Source organism: Aulonocara stuartgranti (assembly GCF_965226115.1).
Source record: "Aulonocara stuartgranti genome assembly, chromosome: 6".
Taxonomy (NCBI): domain Eukaryota; kingdom Metazoa; phylum Chordata; class Actinopteri; order Cichliformes; family Cichlidae; genus Aulonocara; species Aulonocara stuartgranti.
The window spans coordinates 10,173,192-10,192,408 of NC_138944.1; the positions used below are offsets into that span (position 1 = coordinate 10,173,192).

Below are 19,217 nucleotides of genomic sequence, written 5' to 3' on the forward strand. Positions count from 1 at the left end.
GCGACATTTTTTTATTGTGTTTGAAATTTTTAACAATTTAACCCTCAAAGGTACAAGGAAGAGGAAGAAGAAAACCCGGGGTCGAACATGCATTGATTGGTTATTTCAAGCAGGGAAGTTTGCCGGCGTGGTAGGAGATCTCACACACATCGGTGTCTCCCTGTACGCTCCTGTTAACCTTCCCGCTTCTGCGCAGCTCGACCCGGCCAAAGCCGTCCAGCCCGCCTGCCCCCCCTGTGTGTGTGTGTGTGCGTGCGCGCGCGTGTTTGTGTTAGCCCTCTGGGAGCAGCATGTCTGATTACAGCTCTCTGCCATCAAATGGAGTCGGAGCAGGAATGAAAAACGACGCTTTCGCAGATGCCGTTCAGCGAGCCAGACAGGTAATCCAAGCGCTCGACTACGAGAGGAGTCAGCCGGCGAGCTAATTAGCTGCTCTGAAACCGCAGCTAGCATAACGACCAGTAACGTTAGCTTTAGTTAGCGAGGTAGCACACTAGCTAATAGCAAAGCCATTCATTTGCCCTACTTTCTGTTCAGATCGAGGCAATTGAATTGTGTGTGTTAGCATGGCTCTGTTACATAGATGAAATGTTTGTCCCTACCGCGATCCTTGAGGTAAATTTAGTGAACTTGGGCTAAGTAAGCAACATTTACTTATTACCCGTTAGTTAACGGTTAGCTGTTATATGGGGATCATCTCCATTCATTTATGAGGCATTTATTAGGTAACTGTATTATAGCATTATGGCTGTTTTGTTTCATGTAGACCATTGACTGAAAAGAGTTCAGGAGCCATCGTTTACTTTTTTTCACTGTAAAGGGTTATTTTTCAGCTAATGGCTATTTTCATTAACAAGTATAGTTGTTTATTTCAACAAAATAAAAAAAACACATCGTATATTTTATCTGGTGATAGTTATATTTTGAGATGTTGAATATAGATATATTAAATTAATATTTTTTGATAAATTAAGATCGTTTAAGGTTATTTGTGATACTTGAAGGGACTGCTAGCATTGGATTATAGTTTCTTTGATTTATTAGATTTAAATTAGTGTCGGGTTGTCTGACTGTCGTGCTTCCATTAATTTGGGGCACAGTCACAATGGCTCATGTTTCAAAGTGGCTTCTAATATTATAATAAGTACTTAATATTTGATCAATTATATGTGGATAAGCCCAGGGAGTCAGAACAAACATTTATACAACAAGTGGTAAGATATTTATTATAATGCATAACACAACAAAGGCGAACCAACAATAACCAATAATAAAAAGCAAATTAAACTACACCATCATACAAAACGAACCTATTAAGTTATTCAGTTAGAGAAGAAATAAATGAACATACTGAATAGACATAGAAATAGAAACGAATAGACTTACTGAAAACATAATAAGTCAAAAACAAAGCTTGTTTAAAACAGTGATAAAATGGACATTTAAAGATAATTTATTCCAAACAGAAGCCACTTGACACATGAAAGCTTTTTTTAAACCATTTTTCTGTGATACAAAAGGGACATTAAAAGACCTGGGGATCACATCTTTTTAATTTATAATGTGGAGCAGAACTAAACATTGTTTTGGACTGTAAGAATAACCAGAGTTAAAATGATAACTAAATCATTTGTACCAGCAATTCTTAAACAAGACAGTGTCCATATCAGCACTATGCAGTGAAGGGTTAATGAAAAGTCTGATACAAATCTGTAGTCAATTATATATAATATTAAGAGAATGATGATCAGTTTTGTAGGGATTCAATGCACTGCAATATTATCATTAGTTTATTCTTCCCAACCTGGCACATGCTCACATCTCTCAAAATTTCTACTCTTTCTTTGTAACAAACAACCCAAACCCCTGAATGCCGTGGGAGCATCATTTATTAGCACTACATTATCTCCTCATAATTAAACATATATTCATGTGTCTGTTGATTTGCAGTTTTAAATGTGAAGATCTTTTATTTATATGACATGAGCTGAACATGTCTGAAAGCTCCAAGCAATGTCAAAGATTTCTTACCAAAATAGACACATTTCAGATGTCTTAATGGTGTCTTTGCAAAGGTTTCTGGTTTAATCCAGTATTCACCTCTTTCCAGATTGCAGCTAAAATTGGTGGCGACGGTGTGTCCCCGACAAACAACGGAGGAGCCGAGAGCTACCCGTTCACATCACAGAAACGATCCCTGGAAGAAGGAGGTAGAAAATCTGATCAAACTTGGACTCTGTCTACAGTTTCCTTTACTCCACTTTGAAGGCTTACTATTATTTTTGTTTCCAGATGAACCCGATGCCAAGAAGGTAGCATCACAGAGTGAAAGAGATTCTGCAATGTGTACGTTAAACAATTCTCTAGTTACAATAACTCCTTTTTGCTCAGTTTCCACCTGCTCACCAGTTTTGAATCTCTTACAGCTATTGGAGCTCAGCTAGCTGCTCTGTCCCAGCAAAGGTTTGACTTTTATTTTTCTTTATGTAAACACCTTTTGCTGTTTATTGTTGAAACACTGTATGTCATTATTTATTCACGATCATGTGTCTGCAGTGTAAGGCCCTCCACAATGACAGAAGAGTGCAGAGTGCCTGATAGCATGGTTGGGCTCAGTGAGTAGACAAACCCTTCATAAACTGTACAAATTATTCCCGTGTTGCTATGTTACACATGTTCAGACTAAACTCAACATTCTTCTGTTTTCCTTAAAGTCATTGGGCGAGGAGGCGAACAGATTAACAAAATTCAGCAAGAATCTGGCTGCAAAGTCCAAATTGCACACGGTGAGCTGTGATTAGTAAGTAAACGGTGCCTCATCGATATACCATCGTCCCTTTTGATTTATAATTGTTATCATATCAATCCACAGACAGTGTTGGTCTGCCAGATAGAAGCATTTCCCTCACAGGATCACCCGATGCCATACAGTAAGTTGGTCCTTTAAGTCTTTTAAATATTGGGAAAAGCTGTCAAGAAGTTTGGTTTGTGGTAAATTTTATTTCATTATTAATATCTGTAGGGAGAAATGGTAACGAGATTGATGGCCAGCCTAGTTAAATGATAGACAAACCTCCTGGTACAGCTTTAGATTGTGTGAAATCTTTATTTCCTGTGTACTTGTTAAGTTTCAGTGGTTTGCACTATTGGGATGAGTTTGGCCTCTAAGACATGACTCTGTGTTGTCTGTGTCCTATATTAAGCTTAAACCATAAATATGGTCCTTAAACTAATCATTGTTTGTTTGCTATTGTATGTATGCCATGAATCTTTAGGTGACTGGAGGAAGTTGGCGTGCTCTCAGGGATTTGGACATGTTGTGTAACTGCTTGGATACTATAAGATGTCAGAAGCTTTATCAGTTCTAAGGCACTCTGTGCAACATAGATCTAATGAAACTTGTCTAGGACAACAAGACAGGTTGGCTGCATGGTGATTTAAAAAATATTGAATCATGGGCTGTGACTGCTGTAGCTTGTTCCCATTCTTTGTCCTCCTTGAGGCAATCATGATTTATTTTTATTTTTTTTGGATCAGCGTGTTATTTCATGCAGCATTCCTGTTGGTTGGTCCTAGGTCGTACCTACAGTCACATTGGGAGATAGTCCTTATTATAAACATTTGGCAGGGTTACCTGTTCAAATCCTTGCAGCTTTCTGAGGCAATGCCATACTGTGTGCTGTAAAAGTTGCTTGGACTTTCTGCAGTAATGGTGTGAAATGTTAACTAGGTTGCGTCTGTGCCACATTAACCTTGTGTTCTTCAATCATTTCATGACCTTGATATGAATTTGCTTGCAGGAGAGCCAGGGCGATTCTAGATGACATTGTGTCCAGAGGTCACGAGTCAACCAATGGTCAGTCAAGTTCCATGCAAGAGATGATAATCCCTGCTGGAAAGGCTGGCCTTATTATTGGCAAAGGAGGAGAGACTATCAAACAACTGCAGGTGACACATGCAGCATTCAGTTATACAGATGGTGATGATTATTTATTTAACCAGGAAAAGATAGCCAGCAACACTGCTTTTGTAAGAGTGCAGAGATCAGTAGTTGCATAAACTAGTAACGCAAACAAATGTGCGCATAAAATGCACAAAATTAAGTATATAATTAAAGTAACAATCAAAGTTGCAAACTTGAAGCTGGGGAAAACTAAAACAGCAGAACAGTTAATTGTTTTGATTTGTGCCAAGAAAGGCCTTAATTATCAGGAGTAACATTTAGAACCTGAGGTAACTCAAGGTCATATAAAGTGACTTTAAACATTTAGACCATCTCCTGAAGGTTGTTTTTAATTCCAAGATGAGGGAGCTGTAGAAATTAAAGCATAAAAATATTTGGAAAAAAATTATTATTACAAATAACACCTGACATATCACATAGTACGAAATCCAAGTGCAACAAATGGACAGTCTGATGTGCCGAAGTTTGGTTAGTCTGCCATGTGTCTGTAATATACCTCTTCCTTAATTCTTAGGAGCGAGCTGGAGTCAAAATGATTCTTATCCAAGATGCGTCGCAGCCACCCAACATAGATAAACCTCTTCGTATCATTGGAGACCCATACAAAGTCCAGGTACCGTTTTGGGTTAAGTGGTTTCATTTGTGCGGGAAATATGTTAAGCTGCTGTTGGTTAAAATTTTTCATTGTGTTGCCTTTCTAGCAAGCTAAGGAGATGGTTAATGAGATCCTACGAGAGAGAGAACATCAGGGTTTTGGAGAGAGGAACGAATATGGATCAAGGATGGGAGGAGGGGGCATAGAAGTGAGTAAAGACAGTGTGTTTGAATTCGACCAGCACAGTGAGACACATCAACTCTGAATGGTTAAGTGTTTATTTAATGTTACAGATAGCTGTCCCGCGGCACTCTGTGGGAGTTGTGATTGGTCGCAGTGGAGAGATGATCAAGAAGATCCAGAGTGATGCTGGCGTGAAAATACAGTTTAAACCAGGTACACTCTCACTCTACTTTCACTGCATGTAATAAAATTGAAAAATATCTTCACCCCACTGGGGAGGTGGGCGACGTGGACACCCAAGTTTGGGAATACGATAACTCGAAAATGAGATGACATAGTTTTGAAATTCATACCATAGGTGCATCTGCTACAAATCTTGGATGAATTTGAATCGTGACTTTGACCTTGAGGTCAAGGTCAGAGCTCAAATTTTCTGAAAGTCTTGTGGGTGTGATAACTGAGAAGGAAGTCACCTAGGATGTTCACATTTATACCATACATACATCTACTCAGTATTGGTGGCTAGAAATTTTTGTTTGTTTGTTTTTGTCTCAGTGTGGACTCTCATCAATAAACCCAACTGTCATTTTCCTACTCTTTACAGATGATGGTACAGGTCCTGAAAAGATTGCTTATATTATGGGTCCACCAGACCAGTGTCAGCACGCTGCCTCGATCATCACTGACCTGCTACAGAGCATCCGTGCCAGAGAGGAGGGTGGGCAAGGGGTAAGTACACGCTGAAGAGACGGGCAGGGGATGTAATTTAAAATGCTCAATTTAAACTCCATATTTTTTCTTCTTGGATTATGCTAGAGTAGCTTTGCATGATTACAAATAATCCTTATTTATTGCATACTGGGTGTTTATGCAGACCCTCAGGTTATGTGTATGAAACAGATCATTTTAGCTCCTCTTTTCCTCTCTAGATAGGCTAGCCATTAAACAGAGAAGGTGCAAACACAAAGTGGGTGGGGCCAAAGCTGTGTGGCTGAGATGACCATTAAGTCAGTCTTCAGCCTGAACTTTTGGCACCCAGGGATAACTGTTATAAACACTGACCTCATTATTTGAAATGTTACACATGTTTATTAAGGGCCTCTTTAAGAAATTTTAATGTTGAATTTTGTGTTAATTAAAAAGAATGTGGCATGTTTCTTTCACAGGGTCCACCGGGTCCTGGTGCTGGTATGCCACCTGGTGGCCGAGGGCAGGGTAGAGGCCAAGGGAACTGGGGTCCACCAGGAGGTGAGATGACTTTCTCCATCCCTGCTCACAAATGTGGGCTTGTTATTGGCAGAGGAGGAGAGAATGTCAAGTCCATCAACCAGCAAACTGGTGCATTTGTGGAGATATCTCGTCAGCCACCTCCAAACGGTGACCCGAATTTCAAACTGTTCACCATCAGAGGGTCTCCACAACAGATTGATCATGCAAAGCAGCTTATAGAAGAGAAGATTGAGGTAGGTTCACATTACTTACAAAGCAGAGAATGACTTTAAGCAGCTGCCTAAAGATCCCATGCAGTCTGAAGTTATTGGTATAATGATTTTTATTCCCTGTTTTTCCAGGCCCCATTGTGTCCTGTGGGTGGTGGTCCTGGTCCAGGAGGGCCACCTGGTCCAATGGGTCCCTATAATCCGAACCCTTATAATGCAGGGCCTCCTGGTGGAGCTCCTCAGTAAGTACAGTGTGTAAATAGTTGTGCCAGTGTGTTTTCTTTCAGGGTTAACTCATATAAGTAGGTGGTTTATGCTTTAACTGTCCCGTCTCTCTGCAGTGGAGCTGCACCAGGTGGTGCCCAGTATTCTCAGGGTTGGGGAAATGCCTATCAGCAGTGGCAAGCCCCAAATCCATATGACCCCAGTAAGTCCTTTATTTATTTCTCTTTTGTTTGTTTCAGTACTTGATTATTTATTCCTCAACTCAATTTCATCTTTCCCAATTAGATAAGGCTGCAGCAGACCCAAATGCAGCATGGGCAGCCTACTATGCACAATATTACGGGCAGCAGCCAGGGGGGACAATGCCAGCTCAGAATCCAGGAGCTCCTGCAGCAGCAGCAGCACCAGGGGACCAGAGCCCGGCAGCCCAGACTGCTGGGGGTCAGCCAGACTACACCAAGGCTTGGGAAGAGTATTATAAGAAGATGGGCATGAGTAAGTTGGAACTAATTTTGAGTAAATAATGTTTATTAAGTCTGTAACTGACAGCCTTTAACAACTTCAAATATTTAATTCTTAAAGAATTTAAAAAGTCACAACCGTCAAATGTGCTGCCATCTCACAAGTGACTTTAATGCTAATATATTATTCATTCATCCATATGTGCTTGTAGCATGTAACTGTACATATATAATGTATGTTTGCACTTGTTTTTCTTTTCCAGCTCAGCCAGCAGGAGGGGCAGCAGCTGCTCCAGGCACAGCAGCAGCCCCCACAGCAGCTGCAGCAGGAGGAGCTGCACCTGGTGGCCAGCAGGACTACAGTGCAGCCTGGGCTGAGTACTACAGACAGCAGGCTGCCTACTATGGACAGACAGGCCAGGCTCCTGGACAAGCAGCTGCTCCACAGCAGGGACAACAGGTATGGCTGATGTTTAAAACTGACCTCATGGCTGCTTGGAAGGGGGTAAACTAAACTAATTAATTGGCTATATATTTAATTAATGAAAAAAGAATTAATTTGGGAATAATTCCCCAAATTTTGTGTATAGAATTCTGTAAAAATGGATAATAGAGTGATCCTCACAGCTATGAGATAACATTATGGTAGGCTACAAAACTGTTCTGGAAGCAGGGTAACAAATGGACACCGCCTTGTGTAAAGATGGAGTAAAAAGCAAGATCTGGATATATGTGATTTGTAGTTCAGTTGGAATGGTAACATGCAAAAATGTATATGCATCTATGTCAAAGTGGGTTGGTCAAAAGGCCAGCAATGATGTTTCCAACCATCACAGGTATGAGTTCACCGATGAAGTTAAGCTCAATTACACGTAGGATTTTTTTATATGAACCAGGGATGTTTTATCTTGGGTTAAGCTTCTCAACCAGTAGCTTAAATCAACCACATCAGTAGTTTCCATATTCTTCTGTCTAAAGATGGAAATGGCATTTACGTTGAATTATTTATTTGGCACCTTTCATGCAAGTTACCTTCAGTTCAAAGTATTTTACAGATAACTGACAAGAAGATGGAACAAAGCAAATAAACATTTATAAATCAAAATTTAAAATGACTCTTTAGTACCATAAGGGTATATCAACTGAATTTGAGAAGAACTAGAAAATATGGTAAAACTTAATACTAAAAGAAAATGGTTGAAAAAAACAGAAAAGGCCTTTTTAAAAAAAAGTTAATACCAGGAAATCGACTACATCAACTGTTGATTTTGATTGTAAGAACATTTTTGTCTTTTATTAGTGTGACTAGATCAGTGCTTCTCTATGACATTTTTTCTCTTCTTTTCAGGCCCAGTAAACTTGTGACGTGTTCTGTTGGGCAGATGTGTTGAATCTCCGGGCTTGGTTTTTTTTGTTTGTTTGTTTTTTTAAATTCCCAGTTTTTTTTTGGGCTTTAATAGGACAATAAGCCTGTGGTTAACTCATCCTCTCAGACATTTTGTATTCAAACCTTCCTGTTTGTTTAATTTTTTTTAATGAAATTCAAAAGGGAATGCGTTTTGCAGATGTATTGAAAAAAAGCACTAACTTACCCCTTCACCTCACCTTCACCTTGTAATACATCAGATGGTTTGGAATTTTTTTCTTAAATGTGAAATAATAAGCATCTTTTCTTGCAAGCTAGCACAACAGCATCTCAACAATGACTCACATGTCAGTAGTTTTCCCCTTCTGTTTGCTGAAGGTAAAAACTGTCTAGCAGTATTTTGAATATATTCAAAAAATTATGTTTGTATGGCAGAAGTTGTTGGTCTTTTTTCTTCTTCTTCTTCTTCTTCTTCTTCTTGGTACTTTTTTAAACTTCAGTTTTTTTACAAAAAAAGATTCCAGTGTTTAAGTTGCAGGTGAATTTCTCCCTGCTGTCATAATTTCTTATTTTTAATTACATTCTCTGTGATTTTCCTCAAGGGGCAAGTCTTGTGTGTCTGTATACAGTGTATGCTACTGAACAGAAGACCGTGTGTAAGTTGGCTGTAATAAGGCACTAACTGTCCTGCAGTTATGTAGGCTGGTTCTTTGTGCATGTATGTGTTTGTGTGCTTGACTGCCCTTGGTTTCATTTCTACATCTTTACAATGAAAAGAATAGTCTCTTTTCCAGTAAGTTCTCTTATTGTATGCTGATTTATTTTTTTTTCTTTTTGTTTGTTTTGTTTTTTACAGCTTGTTTTTAAATACTTAAATAAAAACATTCAATTACCAGTCTTGTGTGATAATCCCCTGTGCTGTTTGTAATGCCACATTAGCTAATATGCCTAAAATTAAAGTTATTCTTTCAAGTTTAATGTTTTTTATTCATATTTGAAAGTTTTCAACACTGAGATAAAAACTATAGCCTCTTTAATAGTATTGTAGGGGATACAAAATATTACCCCTGACAAGTAAGATAAGATCAGATAAATGAAAATAAAAAAATCCAAGTGGACGTCACAATCTCACTAAACATCTTCGTATATCTCATCTCATTCTTAATGTCTTGACAAATTTTCCCAGGTTATTTTTTATATCAGATCACTAAGAAGAATTTTCACACCTGCCTATTTGTAACTAAAATCCTAGGCACGTCAAAAAACAAACAAACGCATGCATGTCTTCCTTTGTGGTTGCTTCCCTCGGGATGTTCCCCTTGTCGTGCCTTACTTTTGTTTGGGGTTTTGATGGACGCGAGTACTGGCGGATGAGGGCCGCCCCGTGCAGCCTGTGAGCCAATCGGGACGGGCCTCTGACGGGCAACTGGGAACAGTTCAGGGGGAGATGGCGCCCAGCTCGAAATCTGAAAAGGACGACAGCAAACAGAAAAGCCAAAGAAAACACAAAGACCATGTCGTGAAGCTTCTTATGCGCGGAAAGGTAGGCATGCATCAGCAGGACCTGAAGAGAAAGGTTTAGAATGAGCCGTCAAAGAGAAGGCCTCTACGGTTTCAGGAGCTTCTGAGGCCAGCTAGGAGCTAGCTGCTAACTAGCACCGCGGCTAACTTAATAACAGCCAACGGCTGGCAGGTGGCTAATGCTCCAAACTGTAAAACAATGCAGCTTCCCTGCTCTATGTTATGATATTTATCCATTTTACTTCCCAAGTTGGTTTGCAGATGGCCCATACACATTTTAATGCAACCGAACCGTGTTAAAGTGCTAGCCACTTAAGCCACATTTGTAAAGGTCTATTTGATCTGAGTTTTAACTTTACCAGTCAGCTTTAGCGTTTATTCAACCGCGGCAGCACACCTCAGATTTAATGGCAGTCTTTGTGCATCAAGCGTAATTCATGTACTGTTCGTGTCGTCTTACTGTGCTGGGCATTACACGACGATGAAGCACAGCAAAATTGCAAAGTATTTTGGGCTTTATGTTACACCGTGTGCTAATTAGCTATATCTACCTCCCCTGTGGTTTCTTTCCTGCAGCTGTCAGGGCAGTTTTCTCAGCGCCTGTTCAGGAAGCTGCCACCTCGAGTGTGTGTACCATTGAAGAACATCGTAAGCGAGGAGTTCCTCAGAGCAGGGTACGTATGTGTTTACTGCATTGTTTTACTGTGATTAAAGAACCTTGACTGGCACAGTATGCTTCATTACATGCATGTATACCACACTGGCTGCATCTCAAATAGACTGGGATTATTGGTGACTGAATCAGAGCTGTTGACACTTGTGACACATGGCTGTCTCTTGAAGTTATGAGGGTTCAAAGATGCTGGAAAAAATTTGTTAAAAGCACCAAGTTTCCACCCGCCTCTGGTGTACTTTCAGTACCTGGTACTCAGAAAATATTCATAGTATGAAAATAAAATTTTCCATATGTTCTTTGAATATGATAACATTACTGTATTTTTAAAAAAAGGAATTAGCAGATTCTGAGGATGTCTGGTGGGTAATTGTTGTTATTTTGTATTGTTCATTGTGGAGCATATATGACACCAGTACTTTATCTTTTTGTTTTCAGGCACATCTTTCTTGGCTTCACCAAATGTGGACGCTACGTTCTGTCTTACACCAGTGATTGTGGAGAAGATGATGATTTCTCTTTCTATACTTATCATCTTTATTGGTGGGAGTTTAACCTGCACAGCAGACTCAAGCAGGTAAAAAAAAAATCTAATTGTAATATATAAATATAATTGTAGAATTTATTTTTATTTTCTTTAACTCCTTTGGTTTCTCTTTAGGTCCATCATGTGCGACTGTTTGCAGGAGAGGAAATCTACAGTGACCTGTACCTTACAGTATGTGAGTGGCCAAATGATCACTCCAAAATTGTCATCTTCGGCTTCAAGTAAGGAATGATAATTATTTTTATGAATGGCAAAAATAACCTTATTGCAAGCCACAGGTAGTGATGGCTAAATTATGTGTTGGTGTGTATGTTTCTGCTAAGTACACGCAGCTCCAACTCAGTCCTGATGAATCTAATGATGAGTGATGAGAACAATAGAGACATCTACATCACCATCGCCTCCATGCCACCTCCTAAACCTTGTGCTCAGTGCTGTCCTGTTCCTTCAGTCACTACTATACGCACAGGTTAACAAAAACACATACAGAGCTACTACTTCACCACTCTCATTACGTTTTCCTCTCTCACTCTCATCAGACATCACTTTTTTTCCACAGGAAGTGGTGAGTGTCTTGAACACGGATATGTGCTCAACAGCAGGTACCAGGTGGTATATCCGTTCCCCACTTTTCAGCCAGCTTTCCAGCTTAAGAAGGACCAGGTCATTCTGTTAAACACTAGCTACTCTCTTGTAGCCTGTGGCATCTCACTCTGCCCAGGTAAGACACACACAAATAGTAAAATTGCCACATTTCTCATCTCTTTATAATGCGTCAGATAAGATTTTTATGGATTTAAGATCACCACATTATGAGTTTCCTTATCAATGAGTCCACAAGGGTTTACGCAGCTGAAAACTTCAGACCACCCAGACTCTGCAGACTGTGCACATACACAGACTGGTAATATAATGGATGCAGTTTCTGAGCATAAAAGAGAAAGGCAGTGTTGGAAGATCCTCAATTCTGCATTCATTCTGTTTGCCAGCAGGCAAGTGATTTTGCACTGGTTGCAAAATCACTTACGATTGCAAATAGGGAAATTGCTCTCATCTCCCCTAATCTGTGACTTCAGTAGACACTTACAGTGGGGCAAAAAAGTATTTAGTCAGCCACCGATTGTGCAAGTTCCCCCACTTAAAATGATGACAGAGGTCAGTAATTTGCACCAGAGGTACACTTCAACTGTGAGAGACAGAATGTGAAAAAAAAAAATCCATGAATTCACATGGTAGGATTTGTAAAGAATTTATTTGTAAATTAGGGTGGAAAATAAGTATTTGGTCACCTCAAACAAGGAGAATCTCTGGCTCTCACAGACCTGTAACGTCTTCTGTAAGAAGCTTTTCTGTCCCCCACTCGTTACCTGTATGAATGGCACCTGTTTGAACTCATCATCTGTATAAAAGACACCTGTCCACAGCCTCAAACAGTCAGACTCCAAACTCCGCCATGGCCAAGACCAAAGAGCTTTCGAAGGACACCAGGAAAAGTATTGTAGACCTGCACCAGACTGGGAAGAGTGAATCTACAATAGGCAAGCAGCTTGGTGTGAAAAAATCAACTGTGGGAGCAATCATCAGAAAATGGAAGACATACAAGACCACTGATAATCTCCCTCGATCTGGGGCTCCACGCAAGATCTCATCCCGTCATACCTCTGTCATCATTTTAAGTGGGGGAACTTGCACAGTCGGTGGCTGACTAAATACTTTTTTGCCCCACTGTAGGTTATGAGTCACACGTTTCAAGTTCTATAAACCGTGATGTTGAGTTTGTAGATTTTTTTTTTCTGTTTTTGAGTCGCTAAGCGGGTAAAAGCCTGTGAACGTGTGGTAGTGCTCGGTTTCTCAGATGTGCACCTTGCTCATCACATCTCATTGCAAAACACCGAGATGGTGACAGTGAAAAGACTCAGAAGTTTTGCAACCAGAGGGTCATATCATGCTGGCTATCTCTCTCTCTCTCTCTCTCTCTCCCCCCCCCCCCCCTCTTAAAAAGAATATTTTATTTTTGCTGTCAGGATGTTAACATCAGTTGTTTTTGCTTTTTTAATGCATAGGTGCATGGTGTGTCCATGTACAAATATCTTCTTTTTTTGTTTGCTTTGTTATTGTAGGAGCATATATGTTGATCATATCCAGAAACACGGCTGTTCATAGACACACCTTAAACAGCAACTCACTCTTATCTCCAGATAGGATTAGAAGGAACAGTGCTACACTGAGTAGAGGCCTAAAAATGTTTGTGTCTTCAAGAGTAAAAAACCATCACAGTGATGTTTTGCTGTCTGATTTTATCATTATTAGTTTTTTCATTCCTTTTTCTTTGTTTGCTTCAGGTAAACAGGGTCAGTCATCGCAAATCCTTTACACAAAGAGAGCAGCCCTGTCAAGTCAAGCTTCGACATCTTTTTCCTCCTCTTCTTTGGTCTCTTCTTCCTCACTACCTCAAGAATCTCCTGAACATCGACTTCCACCTAGCAGACCCACTCCAGTCCCCTCATCTCCTAGCCATTCACAAGCAGCGATGCGAGCCCGGGAGTTTGCTGCTGACCTTTTCAGGCGAGCCCAGGGAGGAGGGAAAGATGGTGAAGGCCAGGGGGAGAGGAGAACGTCTGATGGTGGTGTAAAAGAGGCAGTACAGTCAACTGGAGACAAAGGGACCATTGCAGAGACTGTGAGAGAGGAGGGTGGTTGTAAAGGGTTGAGCGTAGAAGAGAGGACTAATTTACTACAACCATTAACCTCAGGTGTTAGCCATAGTCTGCCACAGGTATCGGAACAAGTGATGTCTCCCGCCTCTTCTTCCTCATCCCCGTCAGCCACTCCAACTATGTCTTCATGCCAGGAAGCCAGCCCCAGTGAGCCTGGATATGTAAACTACTCACGCCTACACTACCGCTTACAACAGCCAGGGGCAGCAGAGCAGAATGCCGGAGGTGAGAGATGATAAAAGACAGAGTCAAAGAATGTGTCCGGTCAGATCCAAAGATGCTGACTGGTATTTCTTCCTCATTTGTTTTTCTAGGTTATGAAGATGATAAAGTCCAGCTGCCTTTCACAGTCACAGATCTGAAAGGACGTAACCTCCAGCTGGTTACAGGGCCACACAATGGACAGGTAGGTGTTTGTGCATGTGACTGTAAAGTCAATGGAGAACATGTATGGAAGTAGCAGTAAGGAATAAGTAAGAACTGTCCTGGGGATGTTGGAGTTACAGGGCTGAGTAACCAGAATGGACATGAATTAGACACTTTGAAGACAAAGGTAGAGAGGCAAAGCTGAGATGGTTTGGACACGTACAGAGTATTTTTGTGTGTGTGGTTGATCATGAATTTGTACTTTTTGTTTTGCAGAGTGTTTGTGTTGAGCAGCTGACTCTGGATTTTGAATATCTAATCAATGAGGTGATCAGGAGTGATGCTGCCTGGGCCACACAGTTCTGCTCCTTTAGTGACTATGATGTTGTGATATTAGAGGTCAGCACACACACACACACACGGAGCTCAGGACACTCGCATTGTCTAATTTACACCTGACTCAAGGTTGCTGTAGCTTTTATGAAACTTGTCATATATGCAGACTGTTTTTATTGTGTTTATTATAAAGTCTTACAGTATTAAAACAGTACTTTCATGTTGCATCACGGCGTGGACTGCAAATACCAGTTCTCATTAAACCTTTGGGTCTTAAAAACTAAGCTGTGTAACTTATCAGTCAGCTGACGCTGCAGCCACTAGCTGGTTGTTTTAGTAAGGTATGGTGACTGTTTGTTCCAAAATGTTACATCATCATCTGCAACTGCAAACAAAAGCAAGAGAAGTCCATAGACTAGTTGTTCCACTTTTTTTTTTTTTTTTTTTTTTTAATACTGGTTGCTAGTGACGGGACACAGCTACAACATGTAGACAGCAGCCTGCAAAACAACTAATCTGATATTGAGTGTGAGCAATATTATGCACAGCTCAAAGTGTACATTTCAGCGACATTTAAAATATGATTTGATTTTTAAAGAATGTGAATCCTAGTTTTAAACAGTCCTCCGCTTTCTCTCCTCTGAGTCAGGCTGGTGTATTGCATTGTTTAAAGTTGATTCTAATAGTGTGTTTGTTACTTTCCAAATTGTAATTGATCTCAGATCATGTTGGTATTTATATCTTGGGACTTAATTGAAAAAGTGTCATCCTAAAAATACCTGCCTTTGTGAATCTTAAACTCACTTTTAGAGAACATATTGAGCCCTAAATGAAGTAATTGAAGGTTAAATTCGTTTTTTATTATTGTAATATGGCCTGTAGTAATTTGATTTTGGAGTTAGGAAGACACTTGCACATGCTTCGTTCCTAAAAGAGCCTAGTTATGGTTACACTTAATTACTGGTATGCTGCTGCCTCTACAGATCATTGTCTAGACCAGGGGTAGGCAACACCAGGCCTCGAGTGCCGGTGTCCTGCAGGTTTTAGATGTGTCCTTGATTCAACACAGCTGATTCAAATGGCTAAATTACCTCCTCAACATGTCTTGAAGTTCTCCAGGGGGCTGGTAATGAACTAATCATTTGATTCAGGTGTGTTGAACCAGGGTGAGCTTTAAAACCTGCAGGACACCGGCACTCGAGGCCTGGCGTTGCCTACCCCTGGTCTAGATTCACTTTTGCATCTAATTTATTGTCCAGTACACATCACAGTTTGACTAGTATTGGCAGGGATAGCTCAGTAGGTAGAGTGGTTGCCCCACGATAGGAAGCTTGTGGGTTCGACCCCACTGAACACCTACCCTGAGGTACCCCTGAGCAAGGTACCGTCCCTACACACTGCTCCCCGGGTGGCTGCCCACTGCTTCACTTAAATGCAGAGGAGTAATTTCCCTACGGGGACTAACACATACACATTATTATTATTATTATTATTATTTGTATATTTTTAACAACAAAGCCAAATGGAGTAAAGTCTTCCTGATTTGTCACAAACCTACACTTAAGATTTTTCCCTCGTTTAGACCTCTTAAGGATACTTGTATTTTTGCAGAACTTGGAGGCATAGTGTTCTCTTATTTTGCACCTTGGTCACAGAGTAACCTTCATAACAACAAGAACTAAAGGTTAATGTTTTTGTTTTGCTGGTGGGTTTAAAGAACTTATAAATGATTCTGTAACTGAAGAGTGCAACTGTTGCTCCAGAGGTGGATTTTAGATTATGTGTTGCTGTCTGTTTATGGAAAATGCAGCTTTATCATTTTTGCAGGCTTTTGTTTCCTTGGTTATGCTTCCCTTGAAAAAAGAAAAGAGATATTAATCTCAAGGGACTTTCTGGTTAAATTTAAAATAAAAAAGCAAGGCTTAAATACACACAGTCAGTGTTTAAGCCTGTTCAGTAGATTGTATGAATTTTTTGCATTTTTTTTTTTTTTTTAAATTTCTAGTCCACTAGTTTTCTCCAACTAGGAAATTTCTGATTTCCTTAATTTAAATTTCATACATTTAGTGCATGAACCATGGAAGAACACTTTGCATGTAGGTAACATGTTTTTGATGTGTATCAGGTGTGTCCAGACAGCAACATTGTGATGATCAACATTGGTCTGCTGTTACTAGCATTCTCCAACTCTGACGAGGAGCACTGCAGGTACTTCGCCTGCTCTTTTACCCTAAAGCACCTCGACCCTCACCTGTTTGACCCGCCTTGGATTTTTGACCCGGTGGCTCTTATTGTTTTCAGGCCAAACACATACCATTCCAACCTGCAGGTTAGCTGGGACCTCAACACGGGTGTATGTCGCACTGTGGGTGTTGGCGACCTCACAGAAGTCAAGGGTCAGACAAGGTGAGCCCTGCAAGCCTGTACCACATACACAGGTTCTCTCTGCCTCCTGTTTCTCGTTAGTTCAGTTGTATTGAAAGGTTTTGTCTGTCCGTCAGCGGGACCGTCTGGAGTTCGTACAGGAAGTCCTGTGTGAACACGGTGATGAAGTGGCTTGTCCCCGAGAGCAGCTCCCGTTACATCAACCGCATGACCAATGAAGCTCTCCACAAGGGTGAGTATATAGACACAGAAACAGATGAACATAAATCCTCCCAAATAAATCTGTCAAAAATAAAAACTGCCAAATGTTAAGTCCTTTTTGGAGAAATGAGACCTTAGTGAGCTGTAAGATAGAAGATCAGAATAAACAAGAGAGCCTTTGACTTTCTAGTCCCAAAAAAATACTGCACTTTCTTTCTGTGTTTAGGACCAAACATTTGACAGCAATAGGCTTTCTGTGCCCCCTGTTTAGAGACCAAAAGCACATCAAAAACATTAAAAGATGAGACTTCTCAGATGTTAAGGACCTGTGTATTTGGACTAATGTTTCTGACTGATTGAAAAGATGAATTGATTGCTTTGTTTTTTTAAGTATATGGGATGAGTTTTTATGTTACCAATGATGAAATCACATTCCACCTCATCTATTAAATTACTAAGCTTAATACTAGAAGTCAACTGAGAAAAAAGTAAAGACTGATCCCCTGCGCAGCTTTAATCCAAACTCATGTTTCTTCCTTATACTGAAAAAGAAATAGAGATCTGACTTCTCTTCCTTAACCCTCTCAGGCTCAAATTAAACTTTTAGTTGCTAATGCACAACCAAGTCCTGCAGTGGTACTTCTGAGTAAAAAAAAACTCATAAAATATGTATGTGGGGTAATCAGGTTGTTAGTTTTTAACTGTTGCAAATCTGCAACGCCTGCCTCCAGAGGGTTAAAAACGTCTTTTTTTATTTTAGTTTTAGTTTTCATCTTTTGTATCAATAAAAGAAAAAGAGAGAGAGAGAGAGTTAAGTCCCGCTCTTTTCTCACCTGCAGGCTCATCTCTGCAAGTGTTGGCAGATAGTGACCGGTGTACCTGGATTGTATTGTGAAGGAAGAAGCGATCCACATGTGTCCAAACAACATAAAGAAAAGCACACAGAAGTACACGTTGACATGAGCTCACCTGCAGTATCGACCTTAATCGGAGGCTCCGTTTGTAGCATGTGTTGCTAAAGCCGAACAAAGAACCAGATGAAATACTGTAAAGGTTTTTGTGTGTTTTTTGCAATTGTGTACTGAATTGTTGTAACAACCAAAACCAAGAGCTGGACTGAACAAAGACTTCATTTTTACTTTTGTTTTTATACATTAAGGCAGTTTTATTGTCAGTGAGTGTGAGTAACTGAATGTATGTGATATCTGTACAAGGTGGGTGTATGAGAAATTTAACAGATTTTGCTGCTTCTGAACTCATTTCTTATCCAGTGTGGACCAGCTCTGTCCAGCTGTGTGTAAGGCTGCAGTATTTGAAATTTGAAAAACTCTACTGCTTCACTTGATTTCTGTTTTTGTTTTTTTAAAACCCTCGTCAGTGGAACCAGGAGTCACCTGCTTAGCTGGCTGCTGTCGTGCTGTATGAGTGACAGCATGGAATACAGACTGTATTCTGCTGGGATCTTTTGTTTAAATAAAATGTTCAAAAGCGTTATGAGTGTGCTGTGATGATAACTGGATACATGAAAATAATCCAACAGTCTGCAGAGAAGATCTTGCCTGGAGGGGAAATAATTACCACAAAAGTTGTCATGTGACTTCAGCTGAAGCAGTGCTGGTTCCCTAACTAGAACCATTTATATACAAAACAGAACAGGCCCAACATTGGAACAGACCACACTGTCTAGTACTAAAGTTACATTAAAAGACGCAAAGAGCTGGTTTCGCTCAAGGAAAACATACACAGAGAAGAGGTAAAAGTACTCCACATGTTTAACCGATTAACATACAAATAAAACACAAACGTGTTTTGTTTTTCTTTAAACGTCGTACAGTCTTGTCAACTTGTGAGATCTGCATGATCCATAAAGCAACTGAGTTTTGGGTCTGTTAGTGTAGTACTGGGTATTTGCAGTGAGGCTAAAAAGGTTCCATGAGCTCCTAACCGTCAGAATTTTTATTCTTTGTTACATTTTCAGTTTGGTCGTCTGAAGCCTAAAGACCTTTTGGACTTTTTATCAGATTTTGTTCGTCTCCTTCTACAGCCATAAAACATCTGTATAATTTGACATTTATACCTTTTTTTTTAAATTTCACTAGTTGAATGTATTAATAGAACAATTTTGTAGACTAATCAATTTTAATACTACAATGTCCCAAATAATTTATAATTTAAGTACAGAGAAACTTAAATTTAGGTTTACCTTTTACTGTTCATTAAATGGTCCCTGATCTTCTG

The 19,217-nt window shown here is 40.0% G+C and overlaps 2 protein-coding genes across 2 annotated transcripts; both read left to right on the forward strand.

Annotated features, from left to right (window-relative positions):
* Positions 1–79: 79 nt before the first annotated feature.
* On the forward strand, positions 80–9,130 carry khsrp (KH-type splicing regulatory protein). Its single transcript, XM_082537680.1, has 18 exons — positions 80–380; positions 2,111–2,210; positions 2,293–2,346; positions 2,427–2,463; positions 2,557–2,615; positions 2,715–2,786; positions 2,873–2,930; positions 3,801–3,948; positions 4,479–4,577; positions 4,666–4,767; positions 4,853–4,955; positions 5,347–5,471; positions 5,909–6,205; positions 6,314–6,423; positions 6,523–6,608; positions 6,692–6,901; positions 7,131–7,327; positions 8,216–9,130. Exons 1-18 carry the CDS (start codon positions 291–293, stop codon positions 8,222–8,224), a joined length of 1,956 nt encoding a protein of 651 aa, XP_082393806.1. The 5' UTR covers positions 80–290; the 3' UTR covers positions 8,225–9,130.
* A 328-nt stretch (positions 9,131–9,458) lies between these two features.
* On the forward strand, positions 9,459–18,471 carry dcaf15 (DDB1 and CUL4 associated factor 15). Its single transcript, XM_082537681.1, has 13 exons — positions 9,459–9,776; positions 10,331–10,428; positions 10,866–11,004; positions 11,089–11,195; positions 11,298–11,443; positions 11,534–11,695; positions 13,317–13,916; positions 14,006–14,097; positions 14,334–14,456; positions 16,519–16,601; positions 16,695–16,799; positions 16,895–17,010; positions 17,819–18,471. Exons 1-13 carry the CDS (start codon positions 9,681–9,683, stop codon positions 17,872–17,874), a joined length of 1,923 nt encoding a protein of 640 aa, XP_082393807.1. The 5' UTR covers positions 9,459–9,680; the 3' UTR covers positions 17,875–18,471.
* The last annotated feature ends 746 nt before the right edge of the window (positions 18,472–19,217 follow it).

What these genes read in the sequence shown, in the direction of transcription:
- dcaf15 (XM_082537681.1), top strand. Translation starts at nt 9,681, where the DNA reads ATGGCGCCCAGCTCGAAATCTGAAAAGGACGACAGCAAACAGAAAAGC. An exon ending in AGTCACTACTATACGCACAG is followed by an intron (nt 11,444 to 11,533) that starts GTTAACAAAAAC and finishes TTTTTTCCACAG; the next exon opens with GAAGTGGTGAGTGTCTTGAA. An exon ending in TCTGACGAGGAGCACTGCAG is followed by an intron (nt 16,602 to 16,694) that starts GTACTTCGCCTG and finishes TATTGTTTTCAG; the next exon opens with GCCAAACACATACCATTCCA.
- khsrp (XM_082537680.1), top strand. Translation starts at nt 291, where the DNA reads ATGTCTGATTACAGCTCTCTGCCATCAAATGGAGTCGGAGCAGGAATG. An exon ending in GGATCACCCGATGCCATACA is followed by an intron (nt 2,931 to 3,800) that starts GTAAGTTGGTCC and finishes ATTTGCTTGCAG; the next exon opens with GAGAGCCAGGGCGATTCTAG. An exon ending in TTATAAGAAGATGGGCATGA is followed by an intron (nt 6,902 to 7,130) that starts GTAAGTTGGAAC and finishes TTTCTTTTCCAG; the next exon opens with CTCAGCCAGCAGGAGGGGCA.